Below are 23,137 nucleotides of genomic sequence, written 5' to 3'. Positions count from 1 at the left end.
TATTATTCGGAAACTGACCAGTTGGAATTTAATTATTCCATGAATAATAAATAAGTGTTTCTTGCTAAGTCCACTCTTGGAATTAATAAGATGTTAATTAATTAAGTCCATAGCAGACTTTAATTAATTAATGGACATTTCTATCTTAAGCGCGGGAAATAAATAATAAACAAAATGGAAACCCGGAATACTTATAATTTCGGATTTGGATGGGGAGGTCAATATTACTTCTGTAGTGGCTGCTCGTAATATTCCAATATAAGCTTGTATTAAATTGTGGGTTCAATTTAATTAGTAAAAAGCTAATTGAGGGAGCTCATATCCAAAATCTTCCATAGATCTCTGACTGGGCCCAATATGTAACTATTATAAATAGGAGAATAAAGGAGACAGACAACACAATTTTTAGAGTGATAATTTTCGTCCCCTCTATTATTAAGAGGATCTCGAAAATTCTCTTAGTTTCTCCTCCGTGAGTTTTTCAGCTCTCCTCCGTTAGAAAGATCTGTCTTCTTTATTCGAGTCCTAGTGTTTTGATAAGATCAGCCCACCCTGATGTCGAGATACAGTTCGGGACACCAGTCAGAAGATCTGTGGTCTAGTATTGAAGATCATCGTGGAGAAGGCGCAAGCAATCGACGATTCTTTGGAGAATCAACGAGGTAAATTGGCTAACTCCGTAGAATTCATGTTTAGGATTTATATTCTATGAGCATGAATTATTTGGGTTCTAGCATGCAATTTTGTGTTAACATGTGAATTGATTAATCTCGTAATCTGTCAAATAGATCCTACGTCTGATTTATTTGTTTGTACAAGTCTTCCGCTGTGCAAGGGGCTATAAAACCCCAACAATTGGTATCAGAGCCAAGTTTTGGCTCTGATTATGTGGATTAATTTCATGTTATGTGAATTGCATGAATGCATGACGATAATGAGAGAATGTGCAGCCCGCGCTCGCGCCGGGGCTGCACATTGCCGAACGCGCAAGCCTTAACATCAAAAGGTTAATTACGTGTTTTTAGTGAATAATTCACGTGAGACATCACAAAGAATTCCTTTTTGTCTTCTCATAATTTGATTACATGTAATTATTACGTCTATGTAATGATTAAGCATGTTGTTTTCAAATTAGTTGCAATTGCATGCACGAGAATTAATAGACTTGCTTGGAAATTCGGCGTGTTGTGGTCGAGGACGGCGGTCTGTGCGTCAACAGCGCCGGCGGCTACGGAAACAGCGCCAACAGCAGCGAGGCGGCGGCGAAGTCGACGTCGCAACTGCGACGACGACTCAGCAGCAGCTTCGATAGCAGCGATTACAGGCAGCAGCAGTGGTGGTCTGGCGGCGACGGTTGCGATAGCAGCGTCGGAGATCGCCAAGACAGCAGCCGCTGCACAGGCAGCGTCGCAGCAGCAGGCATGGATGGAGAGGATTCCCAGGCTCGAACGTCGACGGAGATGGCTGCGTTGTGCACAATTTGTGACAGCAGCGACGTCTCCGAGCAACGACAGTTCTTGTTCGAGTGGGAGCCCGAAGCTGGGGTGCGTGCAGCAGTGACGAGGACGACGCAGCAGCGACGAATTGCGAGTGGGAGTACTACGACGCATAATTAGGGTTTACCCTATGCGCGACGCTCGCGTGGGTAGAATCCGCGCGACACCGCATCGCCTTGTTCCGTGACTTCGCTTTCCAAATTTGATTAGGGTTTCCAAATCCTTGGATTCAATTTTAGAAATAATTCAAGATACCTATGGAAATAAGATTTGAATATATCTTTTGTGGATTTTATATATTATATGAGATTTAATTATGAATTAAATCTTGGATTAATTAGATTCTTTCCTTATTTAATGGATTTATATGGATTTTATTCCTAGATAAATCCTAGTTATATTTGGAAAATAATAATCTAATTTTTATCTATATCTTATGGATTTATATGGATTTGTTCCTAGATGAATCCTAGTTGGATTTAGATAATGGAAATATTATTTTATTCTTATCCTATGAATTTATATGAATTTATTCATAGATAAATTCAAGATGGATTTGGATAGTGATAAATATAATATTTTATTCTTATCTTATAGATTTATATGGATTTATTCCTAGATAAATCTCAGATAGATTTGAATAATTATAATATAATATTATCTTATTCTATGGATTTATGTGGATTTATTCCAAGATAAATCCTAGATGAATTATGATATATTTATATTAATTTATTTTATCCTATGGATTTGAATAGATTGAATTCTATTAAGACAAATCTTAGATGGATTAAAATAAACATTAATCCAAGATTATCCTTATCTTTTGGATTTATATCCTAGATAGATTAGGATAAAGATAATATATAAGAAAATTCTTATTTAATTGAATTTAGATAAATTTATTTATCTAAGAAATCCTAAGTAATATTTGATATATTCTAGATGTCCATTCTAAATAGAATTAAGATTTGTATAAATCTTGGTTGATTGGATTTTATTTATCGTATGAATTATGATGGAATCGTTTCTATCTAGTAATATCCTAGAACGATTTAAATAATGATAATCCTATATCAACGCTATCTTGAATTGATGGATTTGATTTTATCGGAATAAAATCTAGAATAATCCTAAATGGATTTAGATAGTTAACACTATCTTGATAAATCCTAAATGAATTTGGATAATTATTATCCAAGATAAATCTTAAATAATTTCCGTTAATTATCCAGTGTGTTTAAATGCCATGCATTAAATGGAATTACCTGTTTATTTGGTGTTTATCTATTTTAAGTGGATTATCTGCCTTATCTGCTTATGTGATAATTATGCAAAAACCATATAAAATATCTAAGCGATAATTACAACAAGTGCGTTGTATATGGTCTCCATCAATTGGTCTGCAATTTATGAAGTTTTTTTCTAATATTATCGCCACCTGCTCTGTGGGGACAATAATCCTAAGAAATAGCGAGTTCATGAGGGCGGACTTCTCAAAAATAAATAGTATGAACTAGAATGTGGTTTCCAATATTATCGCCACCTGCTCTGTGGGGACAATAATCCTAAGAAACTGCGAGATTCAGAAGTTCACACAGGATTTATGAGATAGCTTGATCTTGTTAGCAGCACATGAGCATTGTTATGGTAGTGTGTTGTAGAAATGAGACTCTGTAATGCTAAATTCGGTGGTCTTGCTTAGGCAACATTAGGCGGCCATGCCACTCTGTGGTCTCTGGACTATTCGTCGGTGTTGTGACCAGTAAAAATGTAAGATTTTAATGCGTATTGACTTCCTCTGGAGGGTACAAAATTTTAATTTTACAGTTGCAAGATACATAATTGTTTTGTGGTTATTTGCGATTATGTATTGAGCATAAGTATGTGATAATAAGTTTATTTGCCAAATCTTCATTATGTCATTCAATATCTTGTCTGCGATCCTTAAAGAAATAAACTCGAATGCCAAAATTATGTAGACTGAAAATGAAAATGGATAAGATTCTCATCGCTAAAACTTGGAGTTTATACTCAATGATTCATGTCCTCCATTTCCTCGACATAATTCCACGAAGATTGTTCGAGAATGCTTTTTGCATGTACTTGACAAGTTCTTTGAGGAATAAGGTCAAGCTATTTTCTTTTAAGTAGCACGACAAGTCTTGGTTAGTGACGATGAAAGATGGATATCAATAGAATCTGTCAAGATGATTCGATTGGAATATCCTAAAGGGACAGAATATTTTGAGGAATCTTTTGATCACTCAAATAGTTTCTGACTCAAGTCATCGCCTGAAGTAATAAGAAATGACTAAAAGAAGGTTTAACCGAAAAGTAGAAAACCTTCAGAATATTAGTCGTTATATTACTGTTAGAGGAAAGTAACATGATAGATGACGAATTCGTAAAGGCTGCATTTTTCCTAAGTCCTAGTTCATTTGAACAAAAGACTAGATATGGAAATGAGAGAGCCTGAATTGTCATCAAAGTTTGTTTAAAGTGAGTGAAGATGCTTTGTAAGTTGGATTGACATCTTTTAAAGAAGGACAATGACTTACATGACAATGCAACTTCTAAGTAAGAGATCTTAGTCTAGATAGGTTTTTGTGGCAGTGGGAGCTATTAATGCTCAATTATTGTTTTATGGTTGATGTTTAAGGCGTCATAGTATTGAAACAATATAGATGCAACAAGATTGAGTATTAAACAACACATCAACTTTTTAAACAATGAATGATAAAGTATTTATGGCTCTTAGTCTTAAGGCCAAGAAAATACTTAGTTATTATTCAAACTGATCTAGACTATCAAGATTTTAACAATTTGTTAAATAGCTTGAAAGTCGAGAATGTCTTTTCGATGCACTATGAGTTAGAATCATTTGATTCATAATACTTATAGAAGTGCAACATAGAAAGACTAGCAAGTCTCAATGGTTTACACCAATTAGGAGACGAGCAAAGAGTTATGATCAGTAGTGGGAGTCTAATCTCCATTAACGAATCCAAGCATTCTTTCATAGAATGGGATAGTTATGTAAGAAGGAATCAAAGTCTTTCTAAGACAAGTTTGATCAAGTGATGAGTTGTACTCATGAAAATCTTATCATTAATGGGATAAACGTTAGATACAACGAGATACACCTTAAAGAAACTACCATCATCAGTACCTTCTACAAAACACGAGTTGTGGACTAGAGCGACTCTAGTCTAGCACATCTCAAGGTGTAATGTTGTTCCAACGCATGTTGGAAAGGTATCCAAGTAATTGGAGTTGAGTACTGAGGTATGTTTTAAGGTTGTCCCAAATGATGTAAGATTATAAGTTCTGTAATCTTCAAAGATAGAACTCTTGTATGAAGATCAAGAGAGGAACTAAAAGCCTAACAGCGTGATACCTCTCAGGACAAAGAGATATATCGAATTTTCCACATTACCAAGGAGTCATACCATTGGAAACTTTTGCACTAATAAAATCAACTTCAACACCTAAGATTGTAAGAACCATGTCGTAGTGGGAGCGTTCCTAGGAACATAACAAGTTCATGGGTCTAAGAGTGTCGCAAGACTCGGTCTTAGATTAACTTGAACATATTCCCTTTAACTACAATGTAGAATTGGTTCATTTAGATATTCATCCTTGGAAAGGTGATAGATTCCAAACTACAATCTTAGATAGACAACATGTTTTACAAGACTTGCAATACTACCTACAGGTTGTGTCAGTCAGTGGGAGCTAGTACATTTGCAAGTGTAAATGTGGATCTCAAATGGCTAGACAATGACAATGGGCTATGCCCAAAGAAAAATATCATCTTCTTGCTGTCGTTGTGCCAAGATTTGTTCGATCCTTCTGTCTATCAGTAATTACGTAAATTAGAATGTATGTATTATGATTGTCAAGACATCTTTCTATTAATAGAAGTCTTGAGGAAATTATCTACATAGAACATCCTAATAGGTATGTAATAGAGGGCAAGAAACACATGATTAGAAGCTTATGAAGGCCTTTGTGGTCTTAGGCAAGCATCTAAATCAGAGATAAGTGTTTTGTCGAGATTGTCAAATGTTTGGAATTTGACATGTGCTCTTTAAGTGTGTAGTAAGCACAAGGAAGTTGAAAGTGCATAAAATATGGTATTATTGGTACTCTACGATGATGAAATCTACAAAAGTTGCAAAAAACTAAGATTGGCATCTAGCGTAGGAAACTGGTTGTCTATCCAGTTTAAGATAAAGGATTATAGAGAAACTAATTACATTCTAAGCATCTAAAGTCTTTAAGATTGCTAGAAAGAATGTTGAGATTCTCTTAGGAATCCTATATCTACACATAGCTTGGAACATTTTAGCATTAGAATTTCCATGCAAAGGTTTCTACCTTTCAAGATGGAACTGTCTTGTCTCTAGTCAAGTGTCGTTTTACGCTTAGTGAGAACAAGAATTATGAGACTAGTTCGGCAGATAGATGTCTCATGTATGATATGATGTGTACTAAGTTTGATATTAGTTGTGCTTTTGCATAGCAAGTATATATCATATTAACCATGGCAAAGGACTTTGATTGAGGTAATGAATATACCATAGTACTTGAGAAAGACTAATCGCTATATTCTAGTTTACCAATCATTCATGTAATGTCCTTGGGGTTACTCTGACTAAGTCTTATGACTAATCAGTGATCGAGTAAGTCATCCTCAGTATATGTGTTAACATTAGGAGTATCCTCCTAATAGCTTTGATCGTAAGTTTGAGTATGCCTATGAGTATTTTTACTCTAGCAAAGGCTAACTCATAAGGGACATACGAGATCATAAGCTAAGCAATCACATAGAGAGATGAAATTAATTAAAGATCAAGTAAGCAGCAAAGACATAGTGACGCAAAAGTTATTATCAGAGAACAACCAAGCAGATTTTTCACAGAAAAATGCCTTTGTGGCAACATGTTTCAAACATGATGTGAAATGAATGGTAGTTCGATATATCTAGCTCCAATATCTGCTTTGTGTATAAGTGGGAGAGTTTTTGGCAGTGGGTATACTCGAAAGCATGTTTTGAGTATAAGCGGGAGATTGTTAGGTTTAGTATACTGAAAAGCATGTTTCGAGCAAATTCGCACGAATAGGAATCTTGCTTGTATACGGAAAAACTCTACAATCCACTTTTAACCCGATTCAGTATTATTCGAGCAGTTTGCACGAATAGAATCAGTATATTATTACATTGTGTTTACTTGTGCGTTTATAAGATGTTTTATAAACATTTAAATGCATAAGAAGTAAACAAAGCCTAAGTCTTTTGCTTAGTAGACTGGTCGTGGGCTGCGCTCACTTTAAGGTAGTACAGTCGGTTCTAAGCAATGCTTTGCAAAAGAAAAAGAAGAATTTCACAACCTAGATAGGCTTTGGCTACCTATTGTGAAAGGTTGCAATGTCAGTCCGATTATTTCTAAGCCTTATTGAAATAAGATGACGTTGGTGTGGTATAGCACTGAATGGATCTAACAGCAAGACGTGTCTTTATGCTATCTACTGAAAGACGAGGTCTTAATAAATATCTATTTCTTAATCAATGTACGTTAGCATTGAGCATACGATATTGAGTACCTACTACTTTGACTTACCAAAGGTGCGTGTTTTTCGTCACCCAACGATCCAGGTATATTGGGTAGTGGTGGTCATTATCTAGCGGTGCTAGGATTGCTATTATGTTGAATCGTGCGCGAGGTGAGTCTCGTTTGATAATGTCCTCAAGAGGAGCTTGAACAAGGTTTTATTATTCGGAAACTGACCAGTTGGAATTTAATTATTCCATGAATAATAAATAAGTGTTTCTTGCTAAGTCCACTCTTGGAATTAATAAGATGTTAATTAATTAAGTCCATAGCAGACTTTAATTAATTAATGGACATTTCTATCTTAAGCGCGGGAAATAAATAATAAACAAAATGGAAACCCGGAATACTTATAATTTCGGATTTGGATGGGGAGGTCAATATTACTTCTGTAGTGGTTGCTCGTAATATTCCAATATAAGCTTGTATTAAATTGTGGGTTCAATTTAATTAGTAAAAAGCTAATTGGGGGAGCCCATAGCCAAAACCTTCCATAGATCCCTGACTGGGCCCAATATGTAACTATTATAAATAGGAGAATAAAGGAGACAGACCACACAATTTTTAGAGAGATAATTTTCGTCCCCTCTATTATTAAGAGGAGCTCGAAAATTCTCTTAGTTTCTCCTCCGTGAGTTTTTCAGCTCTCCTCCGTGAGAAAGATCTGTCTTCTTTATTCGAGTCCTAGTGTTTCGATAAGATCATCCCACCCTGATGTCGAGATACAGTTCGGGACACCAGTCAGAAGATCTGTGGTCTAGTATTGAAGATCATCGTGGAGAAGGCGCAAGCAATCGACGATTCTTTGGAGAATCAACGAGGTAAATTGGCTAACTCCGTAGAATTCATGTTTAGGATTTATATTCTATGAGCATGAATTATTTGGGTTCTAGCATGCAATTTTGTGTTAACATGTGAATTGATTAATCCTGTAATCTGTCAAATAGATCCTACGTCTGATTTATTTGTTTGTACAAGTCTTCCGCTGTGCAAGGGGCTATAAAACCCCAACATAGTCAACATTGTTGGAGAAATGACATGGCCGTTGAATGGTCAATATCGTTGAGGATGTGACGAGGATGTGGAATAGTCAATCGTGTTGAATTGTGACGTGGTTGTTTGAATAATTGATGCGGGGTGAAATATATTGTGGCGAATTAATTTTTTCTAAGGGCGAGTGAGATTAAATAGGATCATCAATATTTACCTTGCCCATTTTTTTTTTAAATATTCGACCGCTATTTTTTTATTGTAGAGAAATTCTATTTTCTTGGATTTAATTATTTGCTCGGGATAATTATCCAAATTAAATTCAAAGCCAATTATTCTTTACTTTCTTCATGAGAAAATCGACCGCCATGCTTGCTCATATGGAGATTTCGAAAACCTCCTAATTATGGAGAGAAGGAATTATTCATTATACTAATTGATCCCTTATTTATTCCTTTCCATGAATAAATAATAAATATCCTGACATAACTTACCATATCTAAGGAAATCTTGTCTTACCTTATTCAATTAAATATTGGAAATTTATTCCTTGTGGAGGGAGCATAAAAATCGCCTACTCCTTATTTTAATAGTGGGATTTTATTATTTTATTCTGCTCCGTATTATTCTATTCAACTCCGTAAAAATATCAAATTAAGTCATGGGCTAATTAAATAGCCAAGACTTGAAATCCCCTCCCCCAAAATCACTCCTATTTCTCCCCTCCCTCATATTCTCCCAAATATTTATTTAATTGTGGGATAATATATCTTGCACTCTATAAATAGGAGAGAAAATCCTAACCCTAGCCACTAACTACACGCCTCATCTCTCCCTCCCGAACGCCATTTTCTTCTCCCATTCTCTCCCAAATTTTTCTTCTATATTCCTCCATAAGTTCTTCATCCTTTGAGAAGAATTTAAGTTGAAGCCTCAAGTATTGTTGAAGAATCAAGATCATACTTTCTACCGATCGTTTCTATCAAAAAGAGGTATTTTTTTTTGGTCTATCCTTTCTCATCAAACCGATTAATCGGTACTCTTGAACCCTCATGCATATAGTGAGTGTAGAGATTTCAAATCTAAGGGTTTAATTGATGGGGAAACTTGTGTATGCATTTTGAATGCAATTTCGTGAAGTCTAAATAAATCATTGGTGAATGATGTGTGATTATATGCAACCATGAGTGTGAAGGCTCTTTTAAGCATATGTGTGTGTTAGAAGCATGAAAAGGTTGTGTTTGAATTAATGTGGATAGAACCCTAATTAAAATTTTGAAACATGAAAAACTGTGAGTTCGGACAGTAGGTTCCGACGCGTTTTTAACCAAACAAATAAACTCCTTTTTGTCCGATTCTTTTTTCTGAGTAAACTTCATGGTGTCTTCTGTGTTGTGTATGAATTTCAACCTATTTGGACGAAAGATGAATTTTTGGTAAATTTTTGAAGTTAACTGCGCAGTTCTGCTCGAAAATGTTTTCCCGGCCAGTAGGTTACGCTTTCAATTCGACCGACCTAAAAAGGTTATTTTGACGTGAATTTTAAACTGAAAGTTATTTGATGAGTCTACTGCAGTGTGATAAAATTTTAGCCCAAACGGAAGTCGTGTGAACTTTTAATGATTTTTACAAAATGATGTCGCAGTGCTGTCAGATTTCTATTTTTACAAAAGCAACTATGTTGTTATGTGAAATGATATACATGATTTATATATGGGTTAAAGAACCACTCTATGATGAAGTGATGTGTTATTCCAAGATGTATGCTATGATGTGATTTCCATATGTTGATGGGGAAAAGGGAACCGTCGGGGACATGCATAATATTAAGTCAATGTTTGTGACTAATTGGTAATACATATCATCTAAAGGTGATAACGCGTGCGTGAAGTGTGATAACAAAGGGAAAGCAGTACTTGAAATCTAAACGGTCGAGGTGGGCTCTCTTTTAAATAAGGACTATGTCCTAATGTTTTATCGATGGAAATAACCATGATTATCATGCCTTGATTTGTTTTTACGTGCCTATCTGATGTGGTTTTTGCCACTATTATATAAATCGAATTCGTGTCCTCGTAGGGCTGCAAACCCTACTTGGATTAGTGTACACCTATGGTAGACTGGGTGCAAGCGTACGGGCTGGCCGGTCTAGTGACCTGGTTTGCGGCCGCATTCCTTGTCATGTATTGGCAGATATGGCTAATGTCTATGGAAAAATGACTGATCAGTCGACTTTTACAATGGGAAATGATTTTGAGTACCTCGGGCATTTCTAAAGCTAAACCACGATGGTTACTTACGTATGTCATGATAAATAACAATTTTTTTTATGAAAATATTTTCGGCATAAGTCCACTGAGTATTTTTATAAGTACTCAGCCCTGCATGTGTTTTCCTTATGTGCAGGTTGAGCGGCGACGAGCGGTTGGCGGTGTTGAGCAAATTAAATAAATTGATAGTATTGTCTTGAAACTCCGAGTGTCGTCGTGTCTTCACACATGACGTGACTCTTTCTCTTGGTCATTTTCCGCTGCGATATTTTCTTTTACTGATTTGCTTTTGGGCTTGAATTTGATTTTGTTCGGTTATGTGACTTCTTTAAAGTCTTGTAAGATAATGTCAAAATCTATATCTTAAATCATTTCCTTGAATATTAATGTCCGGCCCAACTCATTATTTAAACATGGGTCCTCATCTTGTTTTATACCTAATATCTCATTTAATATGTTGGTCAAACCTTCTTGATGAAACCCTAGCCTATTTTCCTTGTTATATTTAAGTCTGTTTAAGTCGCGATCGCCGCATTTATTATACCCTAGAAGGGCGGTCGTGACAGTTTGGTATCATAGCCTCAGTTTCTTTCCGCTCTAGACCCAAGAGTCTTGTCGAGACAAAATCTATTCATGTGTAAACTGACTAATTGATAATCATCGAAGGCTCAACACCACTACTCGTCCCCGCCCAACCACGAAGAATGAGGTAACAAGTATCTTGATTAATATTGATCCGAAACTGTGAAACGTTGGAAAGTGTGATGGTGATATTCCTCTGGTGGAAAATGAAATTACTTCGATAGGAATCGAAGATAATATGACGTCTTTGAAAATGTTACTTGGAAGTGTGGGATGATGAAAATACATGGATATGGAATTGCTTAATACGACTATGCAAAAAATGATGAATACTGTTGTACACACCCCGATAAGAAAAATCGGCGAATATGTCACGACCGCCCCTTTAGGGTTAATAAATACGGGCGATCGTGATCAAAAGAATTTAATAAACAGACGAAAAGAATTAGGGTTTCAACACATGTTGGACCAACAATTAATATCTCAATAAATAACCAAGAGCTTGATATAATCCAACAAGAAATTCAAAATATTCATTATCCTAACAATTAAAGTTGTCGGCCCAAATAAGACATAATTAAACGAAATGACACAGCGGAAACGACCAAGAGAAAGAATGACGTCATGTTTGAAGACACAACGACACTCAAGGTTCAAAGACAATAACAATATCTTAAATTCACTTGCTCAACACCACCACATCCTCGTCGCTGCGCAACCTGCACATAGGGAAAACACATGCAGGGCTGAGTACTATGAAATATACTCAGTGGGCTCATGCCGAAAACATTTTCAATCAAAATATCATTTATCATGCCATACATAAGTAACCATCGGGGTTTAGCTTTAGAAAGGCCCGAGGCACTCAAAATCATTTCCCATTGTAAAAGTCGACTGATCAGTCATTTTCCCATAGACGTTTACCATATCTGCCAATACATGACTTGGAATGTGGCCACAAACCAAGCCACTAGACCGGCCAGTCCGTACGCTAGCACACGATCTACCATAAGTGTACACTAGTCCAAGTAGGGTTTGCGGCCCTACGAGGACCCGAATTCGATTTATATAACAATGGCGCATAGCCATATCAGATAGGCACGTTAAAACACAAATCACGGCATGATAGATACAATTTTATTTCCATCGATAAAATATTTAGGACGTTGTCCTTATTTAAAAGAAAGCCCACCTCGAGTGGTTAATCCGAAATTATTTCTTTCCCTTGCGATCATGATACCCTTGCGAGATATCACTTTTAGAATTTACATCACACATAAATCAACACACTTTCAAATTAAATAAATGAGATGCATGCATCCTATGTCTCCAATTATTTTCCTCGTTCAAGATTACAAATTTTTTTTCCACTTAGAACTTAATTATTTGATTACTTTCGGCAGCCAGAGAAAGAAAGGAGTAAAACAATTATTCCCAGACCATATTAAATAAGTACTGACCCAAAAATACTCCAACCCAATTACGCGTACAATACCCCCTCCACATTTAAAACAAAACTCAGAAGAATATATAGGATTATTAAAGTCACCTACTCCCTTTCCAACACATATCATTTAGCTACCTACATATTCATTAAAAGAACCAAACATTTAAATAATATTAGAGAGATAGTAGTTACATTTTATAATATGAAACAAATGGGCACACCTCCCGTTTCAAAATTACACGTACCCCTTTCCACTTTCATCACAAATATATATATATATATATACTCCCAAAAGATACAGTGACCAAATATTAAAAGGAATTAGTTATGGAAACACCTTACACCTTGATTTTTGAGTTGTTTTGGATCGTCTTCAATTCTTTTGGTGTATGCGGTCTAAAGCATGAAGGATGCAAAAAAATATGGAATTGGAACTGACGTTGGGGTGAGAAGTGTATACCGTAGGTGTGGCAGATTCAATTTGAGAAGGGGAGGATGAGTTTGTGCTTTTCCCCTTTGATCTATTTCCGTCGCACAAAGCTAAACACCAACTCTCGAATGTTAGTCCGAACGGTGGCGAAACTCCTCTCGATCTGCTTTTGATTTTGAAATTTAGAAGGAGATGGAAGCGTTGGATGACGCATCTTCTTCTCTGTCGTATTCTTCACTGTGAGAGTGTTTGAGATCATGAACGAAAGGTATTGTAGGAGTGAGTGGAGGTGGAGAAGGAGATTAGGGTATAAAAACAATCGTTCCTGGATTGAGTAATTGAGGAAATTGATTCCCTAAATTAATGGAATTAACGGCTGATTGGAAAAGATCAACGGAGTGGGATACGACGTGGGGAAAGGGGTGGGATGCGGTGAGATTGACTAATTTTACTTGTTTGGAATTTTATTTGCAGATCACGGAGGAGGAGAGGAAAAATCTCCGCAAAATATTTATTTAAAATTTGAACTAAGGAAAGTCTTGGTGACCAAGTCAAGGAGGAAAATATTTAATTAAGTTAGTTTGGTTCACGGTCCTTTGTATTTTATTTAAATTGTGCAGCCCATACTTTATTTTCCACCAGACTGGATTTTTGTATCATTTATTCAATTTATCGGATCCAACACGAAATTGAGTCCAATAAATATTCCTCACGAAAAGGAAATATTTAAATTCGCATTGTGATTTACTTCAAAATTTCGAGCTCTAAAATAAATTATCAATTATTCACAAACATTTAATTTCACCCCACGTCAAATATTCAAAGAAGCCACGTCACGTATTCTACAAGGTTGACCAAGTCAAAAATTCCAACTCAAAATTAGGTCACGTAAAGTATCCAACAACAATTCCCTTCGACAATTAATCCACGGACTTCGCGACATTAAAAGCATTAAATGCAAGTACTTTAGGGTTCGAAAATTAGGGTTCAGAAAAACGGGGCGTTACATCCTACCAACCTTAGCAGAAATTTCGTCCCGAAATTTGTTACCCTCAAGAAAAGAGTTCTGGATACAGTTCCATCATTTTATCCTCATTCCCCCACGTGGCTTCTTCATGCCCATGATTTTCCCATAGTACTTTCACACAAGCGACATTTTTATTTCTCACAATTTGGATTTTTCGGTCCAAAATAGATTGGTCTCTCTTCGTAGCTCAAGTCCGGATTCAACGCGACTTCCTCAAAACGGATCACGTGCTTCAGGTCGAACACGTATTTTCGTAACTGTGATACATGAAAAACGTTGTGAACATTTCCAAGGTTTGGTGGTAGCGCCAATCGATATGCAACGGGGCCCACTCCTTCGAGAATTTCGTAAGGTCCGATAAATCGCGGCTTCAATTTACCCTTGACGCCGAATCGTGTTATCCCTTTTGACGGAGATACCTTCAAGAAAACTTTATCGCCAGCTTGAAATTGTAAGTCGGTTCGTCGGACATCCGCGTATGATTTCTGTCTGTCTTGAGCTTTTTTTTTTTTTTTTTTTAATCCTCTCACGAATTTTTCGAACGATTCCCACCATCTCTTCGACCGCATCAGGTCCAAGTACTCTTCTCTCGCCAACTTCATCCCAGTAGAGCGGCGATCTACACTTTCGTCCATACAATGCCTCGTACGACGCCATGTTTATCGTTACTTGTAAACTGTTGTTGTAGGCGAACTCAATCGGTGGGAGTGCTGCCTCCCAACTTCCCCCTCGGTCGAGTACCACAGCTCTTAACACATCCTTGAGAGTTTGGATCGTTCTCTCGGACTGTCTATCGGTTTGCGGGTGAAACGCTGTGCTGAGGTTCAATTTGGTTCCAGGCTCTTTCTGTAGACTTATCCAAAATCTTGAGGTGAATTTTGGGTCACGGTCGGACGTGATAGTCACTGGGACTCCATGCAATCTAACTATCTCCCTTATATGAATTTGAGCCAGTTTGTTGGACCCATAACTTATGAGAATCGGTATAAAATGCGCACTCTTGGTAAGTCGATCTATAATTACCCAAATGGCGGTGTTCCCTCTCAGAGTCCTTGGCAAACCGTCACGAAATCCATGGCGATGTGCTCCCATTTCCACTCAGGAATTTCTAGTGGTTGTAGTTTCTCATACGGCCGTTGATGTAGAAGCTTCACTTGCTGGCAGACTAAACATCTCTCGACGAATGACGCTATGTCCCTCTTCATACCATTCCACCAATAGGACTTCTTCAGATCTTGATACATTTTCGCACTTCCTGGGTGAGCGGTGTAAGGAGTCTCATGTGCTTCACTCATCACCTCATTTTTGAGCTCCTCGCTATCTGGCATGCATATTCTTCCTTCAAAAGTAAGGGCATTGTCGCCTTCTTCACTAAAATTCCCAGATTCACTGGTTCGCACTTCTGCACGAATCTCCTCCAACTTTGCATCCATCTGTTGTGCTGCAATAATTCTCGACCTCAGATCCGGTTCAACGGCTAAAGTGGCGATTCGTGCTTCCACTGTTTCAGGTGCTCTTACCACTTCCAAACACATCTTGCTGAACTCGCGAATCAGGCTTTCTTCCTTGGTGATAAAAGTAGCCATCTGGGAATGATCCTTCCGGCTCAAAGCATCTGCCACTACATTTGCTTTGCCAGGGTGATAATTGATGCCGCAATCGTAGTCTTTCACCAACTCGAGCCACCTTCTTTGCCGCATATTCAAATCTTTCTGCTCAAAGAAATACTTCAGACTTTTATGGTCTGTAAAGATCTCACATCGAACTCCGTAGAGATGATGTCTCCAAATCTTTAAGGCGTGAACTACCGCTGCTAACTCCAAGTCGTGGGTTGGATAGTTCAACTCGTGTGGCTTAAATTGTCGGGATGCATAAACAATCACCTTGTTGTTTTGCATCAATACACATCCAAGTCCCACCTTTGGAGCATCCGTGTACACTACGTAGTTCACTCCAGGCTCTGGCACAGCTAGAATCGGTGCACTAGTTAGTTTCTCCTTCAATAGTTGAAAACTTGCCTCACACTCGGGGGTCCAATTGACTTTCACCCCCTTCTTGGGTTGTTGAGTCATGAGTCTCGCTATCTTGGAGAACCCTTCAATAAACCTTCGGTAGTATCCTGCCAAGCCTAGGAAACTCCGAATCTCATTGGGTGTTGTAGGTGCTTTCCACCGTTGTACCGCCTCAACCTTAGCAGAATCCACTCGGATTCCTTCTGCCGTCGCGATATGACCAAGGAAATTTACTTCCTTAAGCCACAATTCACACTTGCTGAATTTAGCATACAATTTCTCACTCCTTAACGTTTCCAAGGTAATTCGCAGGTGCTCTTCGTGTTCCTTCTCATTCCTCGAGTAAACGAGTACATCATCTATGAATACCAAAACGAATTTATCCAAGTATGGGTGGAATACTCGGTTCATCAAATCCATGAATACGGCAGGTGCATTCGTCAGTCCAAATGGCATTACCACGAACTCATAGTGACCATATCTTGTGCGAAAAGCAGTCTTCGGTATGTCCTCTCTTCGGACCCTCAATTGATGGTATCCGGACCTCAAGTCCATCTTTGAGAACACACCGGCTCCTCGAAGCTGATCGAATAGGTCATCTATCCTTGGCAGTGGATATTTGTTCTTGAGAGTCATCTTGTTTAGTTCCCTATAATTGATGCACATTCTCATCGATCCATCTTTCTTCTTCACAAAAAGCACAGGCGCGCCCCATGGTGAAACACTAGGTCTAATGAAACCTAAATCCATTAGCTCTTGCAATTGTATCTTGAGTTCCTCTAACTCTTTAGGTGCCATTCGATATGGAGCCTTAGACACTGGTGCCGACCCTGGCTCTAGGTCGATCGTGAACTCCAATTGTCGATCTGGCGGTGGACCAGGCAAAGCTTCAGGAAAGATGTCTGGAAATTCTCGTACCACTGCGACATCCTCCACTTTCCTTTCCTCCTTCTCATCTCCTTGTAGATAGACCAGATAGGCAGGACACATTTTTCTCAACATCGCAGTGGCTTGGAGCGCACAGATGATAGACATTTTCCGGTTCATCGTGATTCTATGATACACAATTGGTTCCTTTCCAGGGGCTTGTAGGGATATTTGTCTCTCCTTACAACGGATAGTAGCAAAATTCGTGGTCAAACAATCCATTCCTAAAATTATGTCAATATCCCCCATTGCCATGGCTTGTAGGTTGTGTGCGGTTAACTTAAGTTCTCCCATAACAATTTCTACATTCGAGCATGTTCGAGGAATCTCTATTACCCTTTCCACTGGTGAGGTCACCATCATCTTATGTTCAGATTTATTAGCAGGCAACTTAATGTGTCCACACATAGTTCTGCCAAATTTCCGCTCTCGTGACTCCCTTGTTCAGTCTTGGTTTGTCTAGAACTCAGCGCATATGCTCTAGACTGGGAGGGAAGTCTTGGGCGGTGAGGTTGTTGTTGTCGCGGGGATTGATCGCGATTAATCCTTAGTTCAGTCGGTGGTGCCCTCGACTGCTGACGGAATCCTTGATTGTTCTACCTTGACCCCATCCGCGCATTCTTGCTCGGACCCTCTCTAGAGAAGTGGCCATTTACCCCACAGTTAAAGCACTTGGTAGTGTTCTGCATTCTACACTCTCCAAAATGGTAACTGGAGCACACATTGCATTGTGGTGGTCTGGGTCGGAAGTCACCCTTTTGGTTAGAGAAAATTTGTCTGCCCCCATACTGTGGTCGGTTTTGGGTGGCTGGTACCTCTTGTTCTCATTGAGGGTCCTATTCCCATCACACTACCTCTTCTCCCGGGAGTGATGTGGTGGAGGTAAAGCCATGGTAGTGTTCTCCGTCACTCTCTCATTGGGCATAGCTGCCTCAATATCTAGTGCAAGGGCCAACGCTTCTGCATATGTAAGTCTCCCACGACTAGCTAATGCCATCTTTATCCCATGCCTTGACCCTCACGGAACTTATCGGCCAGCTTCTCATCGGTGTCAACTTGTTCAGGTGCATACCGAGTCATATCGCAGAGTGCGCGATCATATTCAGTCACCGACATGCGCCCTTGGGTTAAGTTATAAAACTCAACCGCCTTTGCTTTTTGGTAGCTCTTTGGTACGTACTTATTATATATCTCCTCCTTGAAGTTCTCCCATGTCATTCTACCAACTTGATCTCGTGGCGTAGTCTTCATCTTGGTATCCCACCAGAAGTCGGCTGACCCAGTTAGTTGGTAGGTCACACAAGTCATTCGTTCCTCATCGTTTCACATCAGAACTGTGAAAATGCGCTCTAGTGCGCGTATCCATGTCTCGGCTTTGCCGGTTCTCCCATTCCATCGAAGACATGAGGATTTTGCTTTAGCAAAAACTATTCAATATGCCATTCCGGCTTAGGTTGAGGAGGTGATGGTGATGGTGCTTGTACGCGTTTCTCATTTCGATTATTTCCCATTTTAGTTGATTCAATTTCGTAACTTGTTGGACGATTTCCTCTTATCTACGACCTTCGTTCGTATATCATAATCTATCAGGGTTCTCGTGCTTTCATTCCAATACTATCGTACATCGATGATCTTATGCGACGACCTTAATACTCCGACTCTCAGTTGTTATCTGTATATCCCTTGATCAACCACTTACATAAATTTCTGAGCCGCAAATAGTGATCATTTGATGTGCACGACTTCTCTCGCTTTTTGTTTCTCAAGACCTAATGTCTGGTATGGCATAACGTTTGATTCTTTGGCTGCTTGCAACAACTAAGCATAGATGCGAAAATATTCGACTCCTCATGTTGTTGGTGTATCATTTTGTATGTGTCTCTTGAAACTTATTCCTCATATTGTGTTTGCCGAGATCGAGCCATTGTCTTCCTTGAGAGTCTTGTATCAAGAATTTAGAAATCTATTTAACAGTCTTACTTGGATCAGAACGGGTTTCAACATGGGGAGCACTATTAGAATTGCCCTTGATTTAGAATGGCTCCGAAAATGACTCAAGAGGAACAAGAATGAGTCACTACTTTCATTAAAAGGAAACAGTGATGCATCACTTGCAAATTGCAGGTCAATCAAAGGTTTTAAATGCACGAAAAGAATATCATTGTCAAGGAGCTTCATAGAAAGAAATTTATGAGAATCCAAGTAAGTACTGTCAATTAAATTCATCAATTCTAGTTACAAAGGTAGCACTCCGTTATTTCCCGAAGATAATAGAAGCGTTCTCGAAAACTCTAGATTCTAGGTCAAGACTCTCGGTGTCGTTACAGCAATTAACTGTCCTTGAATGTCACATCTTCATATTGCTTTTGGCACGTCCTAGCGGTCATTCTCATTAAAACACGGTAACCCGGCCTTAATGTGTCATAAGTGTTGTCATATTTGTAACGCGTAGTCGCATTAACATGTTATGCACGATTGCATTCACTTTATTTGATTGCGGGCACAAATTCTCGTCGTTGTAAGGATACATCACCTAACATTTCTTCTTGTCTTGATTTCGTTAGAAACTTCCTTTCGTTTTATTCTTATCATCCAGGGAAGACAATAGGCAATTATAATAATCCGTCTAGTTCGAAGTATATGTTTTCGTTTGTCCCATCACTTAGGAAAGTGATATTGTGGTAATCAATTTGCAACTATGTTCAAGCACGTTCAGCCTAGCATACTCCTTAGACACTCTATGTTTTCCAGACATAGTTCCTAGTCTCACACTTCAACATATATTCGATCATTGCTTAATTCAAGCTTCATATGGACTCTACATTTGCAACGAAGTTCACAATTCTACATTTCACTTTCATAATGATTCTATACGATACCTCGTACTTCATTAACCATGAATTATCATCACATAAAACGTCATTTATATTGTGCAGTCAAACATGTTTATCCATATAAACCATTTGACATTCCATAGCATTTCATCCGGCGTATATTAAGATTTAAAATAGTAACTCAATCAATCCGTCGCCCACGGAATCACATTTCATAAATCATACAATTCATGTCTATCTACATCACAATCACATAATTGCAACTACACACGCGTCATACTTTGCGTTTCAGAGTTCCAAAATCATATAATTTCAACAAAGTATGCATTAGAATTTTCGCCGTTCAAGTAATCAACATATATGTTTTTTTCAAATTAAATTCGCAGTTCAAACATGTAATAACAAGTCACTGCCTCAAGAATGCGATTCATATTCACACTTCAATATCCATAACAATCAACACCTTCAATCACATACTCCCATAGTGTCTCACATCTCGTATGACCACAACATTTTCCAAAAGCCATAGCATTTACTTTAAATCTCCAATAGGCCCAAAATTACCATTTTCACAAGGAACCATTTTTCCATCGAAATTCAAAATTTTCAGTAATTCATTTCAAAAGTCACCATAATACTTTTACCTCCTTTTTCGCGATTGGGCGTGACGAGTTGTGGTGTTGAGCCTTCGACGTTTAACAATTTAGTCTATCAATACAAGGGTAGACGATAACTCAAAAGACTCTTGGGTCCAGAGCGGAAAGAAACCTCGCTCTGATACCAAACTGTCACGACCGCCCCTTTAGGGTTAATAAATACGGGCGATCGTGATCAAAAGAATTTAATAAACAGACGAAAAGAATTAGGGTTTCAACACATGTTGGACCAACAATTAATATCTCAATAAATAACCAAGAGCTTGATATAATCCAACAAGAAATTCAAAATATTCATTATCCTAACAATTAAAGTTGTCGGCCCAAATAAGACATAATTAAACGAAATGACACAGCGGAAACGACCAAGAGAAAGAATGACGTCATGTTTGAAGACACAACGACACTCAAGGTTCAAAGACAATAACAATATCTTAAATTCACTTGCTCAACACCACCACCTCCTCGTCGCCGCTCAACCTGCACATAGGGAAAACACATGCAGGGCTGAGTACTATGAAATATACTCAGTGGGCTCATGCCGAAAACATTTTCAATCAAAATATCATTTATCATGCCATACATAAGTAACCATCGGGGTTTAGCTTTAGAAAGGCCCGAGGCACTCAAAATCATTTCCCATTGTAATAGTCGACTGATCAGTCATTTTCCCATAGACGTTTACCATATCTGCCAATACATGACTTGGAATGTGGCCACAAACCAAGCCACTAGACCGGCCAGCCCGTACGCTAGCACACGATCTACCATAAGTGTACACTAGTCCAAGTAGGGTTTGCGGCCGTACGAGGACCCGAATTCGATTTATATAACAATGGCGCATAGCCATATCAGATAGGCACGTTAAAACACAAATCACGGCATGATAGATACAATTTTATTTCCATCGATAAAATATTTAGGACGTTGTCCTTATTTAAAAGAAAGCCCACCTCGAGTGGTTAATCCGAAATTATTTCTTTCCCTTGCGATCATGATACCCTTGCGAGATATCACTTTTAGAATTTACATCACACATAAATCAACACACTTTCAAATTAAATAAATGAGATGCATGCATCCTATGTCTCCAATTATTTTCCTCGTTCAAGATTACAAATTTTTTTTCCACTTAGAACTTAATTATTTGATTACTTTCGGCAGCCAGAGAAAGAAAGGAGTAAAACAATTATTCCCAGACCATATTAAATAAGTACTGACCCAAAAATACTCCAACCCAATTACGCGTACAATACCCCCTCCACATTTAAAACAAAACTCAGAAGAATATATAGGATTATTAAAGTCACCTACTCCCTTTCCAACACATATCATTTAGCTACCTACATATTCATTAAAAGAACCAAACATTTAAATAATATTAGAGAGATAGTAGTTACATTTTATAATATGAAACAAATGGGCACACCTCCCGTTTCAAAATTACACGTACCCCTTTCCACTTTCATCACAAATATATATATATATATATACTCCCAAAAGATACAGTGACCAAATATTAAAAGGAATTAGTTATGGAAACACCTTACACCTTGATTTTTGAGTTGTTTTGGATCGTCTTCAATTCTTTTGGTGTATGCGGTCTAAAGCATGAAGGATGCAAAAAAATATGGAATTGGAACTGACGTTGGGGTGAGAAGTGTATACCGTAGGTGTGGCAGATTCAATTTGAGAAGGGGAGGATGAGTTTGTGCTTTTCCCCTTTGATCTATTTCCGTCGCACAAAGCTAAACACCAACTCTCGAATGTTAGTCCGAACGGTGGCGAAACTCCTCTCGATCTGCTTTTGATTTTGAAATTTAGAAGGAGATGGAAGCGTTGGATGACGCATCTTCTTCTCTGTCGTATTCTTCACTGTGAGAGTGTTTGAGATCATGAACGAAAGGTATTGTAGGAGTGAGTGGAGGTGGAGAAGGAGATTAGGGTATAAAAACAATCGTTCCTGGATTGAGTAATTGAGGAAATTGATTCCCTAAATTAATGGAATTAACGGCTGATTGGAAAAGATCAACGGAGTGGGATACGACGTGGGGAAAGGGGTGGGATGCGGTGAGATTGACTAATTTTACTTGTTTGGAATTTTATTTGCAGATCACGGAGGAGGAGAGGAAAAATCTCCGCAAAATATTTATTTAAAATTTGAACTAAGGAAAGTCTTGGTGACCAAGTCAAGGAGGAAAATATTTAATTAAGTTAGTTTGGTTCACGGTCCTTTGTATTTTATTTAAATTGTGCAGCCCATACTTTATTTTCCACCAGACTGGATTTTTGTATCATTTATTCAATTTATCGGATCCAACACGAAATTGAGTCCAATAAATATTCCTCACGAAAAGGAAATATTTAAATTCGCATTGTGATTTACTTCAAAATTTCGAGCTCTAAAATAAATTATCAATTATTCACAAACATTTAATTTCACCCCACGTCAAATATTCAAAGAAGCCACGTCACGTATTCTACAAGGTTGACCAAGTCAAAAATTCCAACTCAAAATTAGGTCACGTAAAGTATCCAACAACAATTCCCTTCGACAATTAATCCACGGACTTCGCGACATTAAAAGCATTAAATGCAAGTACTTTAGGGTTCGAAAATTAGGGTTCAGAAAAACGGGGCGTTACAGAATATGTGATTGGAATTCTATGAGTTTGGATAGATGAAATTCTAGATGATTGAAATTACATGAATTGTGAAATGTGAAGTATGAGTGTGATTACTTGATTATACTATGAAACAACACCTGTGGGAAATAAGTAAATACTATGGCTTTTGGAAAATGTTGTGAAGATATGAACCGGGAGACACTATGAGATTATACAATTGC

General features: G+C 38.0%; 1 protein-coding gene across 1 annotated transcript in view; it reads right to left on the bottom strand.

Moving 5' to 3' along the window:
• Positions 1-23,137, bottom strand: part of LOC121773370 (origin of replication complex subunit 2-like) — a 41,364-nt gene that overhangs the window by 4,132 nt on the left and 14,095 nt on the right. Inside the window, exon 4 of the mRNA XM_042170215.1 lies at positions 19,674-19,678. Within this exon, the coding sequence (XP_042026149.1) occupies positions 19,674-19,678 (5 nt within the window). The remainder of the gene's footprint in view (positions 1-19,673; positions 19,679-23,137) is intronic.

Source organism: Salvia splendens, chromosome 17, assembly GCF_004379255.2.
Source record: "Salvia splendens isolate huo1 chromosome 17, SspV2, whole genome shotgun sequence".
Classification (NCBI taxonomy): domain Eukaryota; kingdom Viridiplantae; phylum Streptophyta; class Magnoliopsida; order Lamiales; family Lamiaceae; genus Salvia; species Salvia splendens.
The sequence above is the reverse complement of the archived record's forward strand: the minus strand, read 5'-3'. Positions and strand labels throughout refer to the sequence as shown.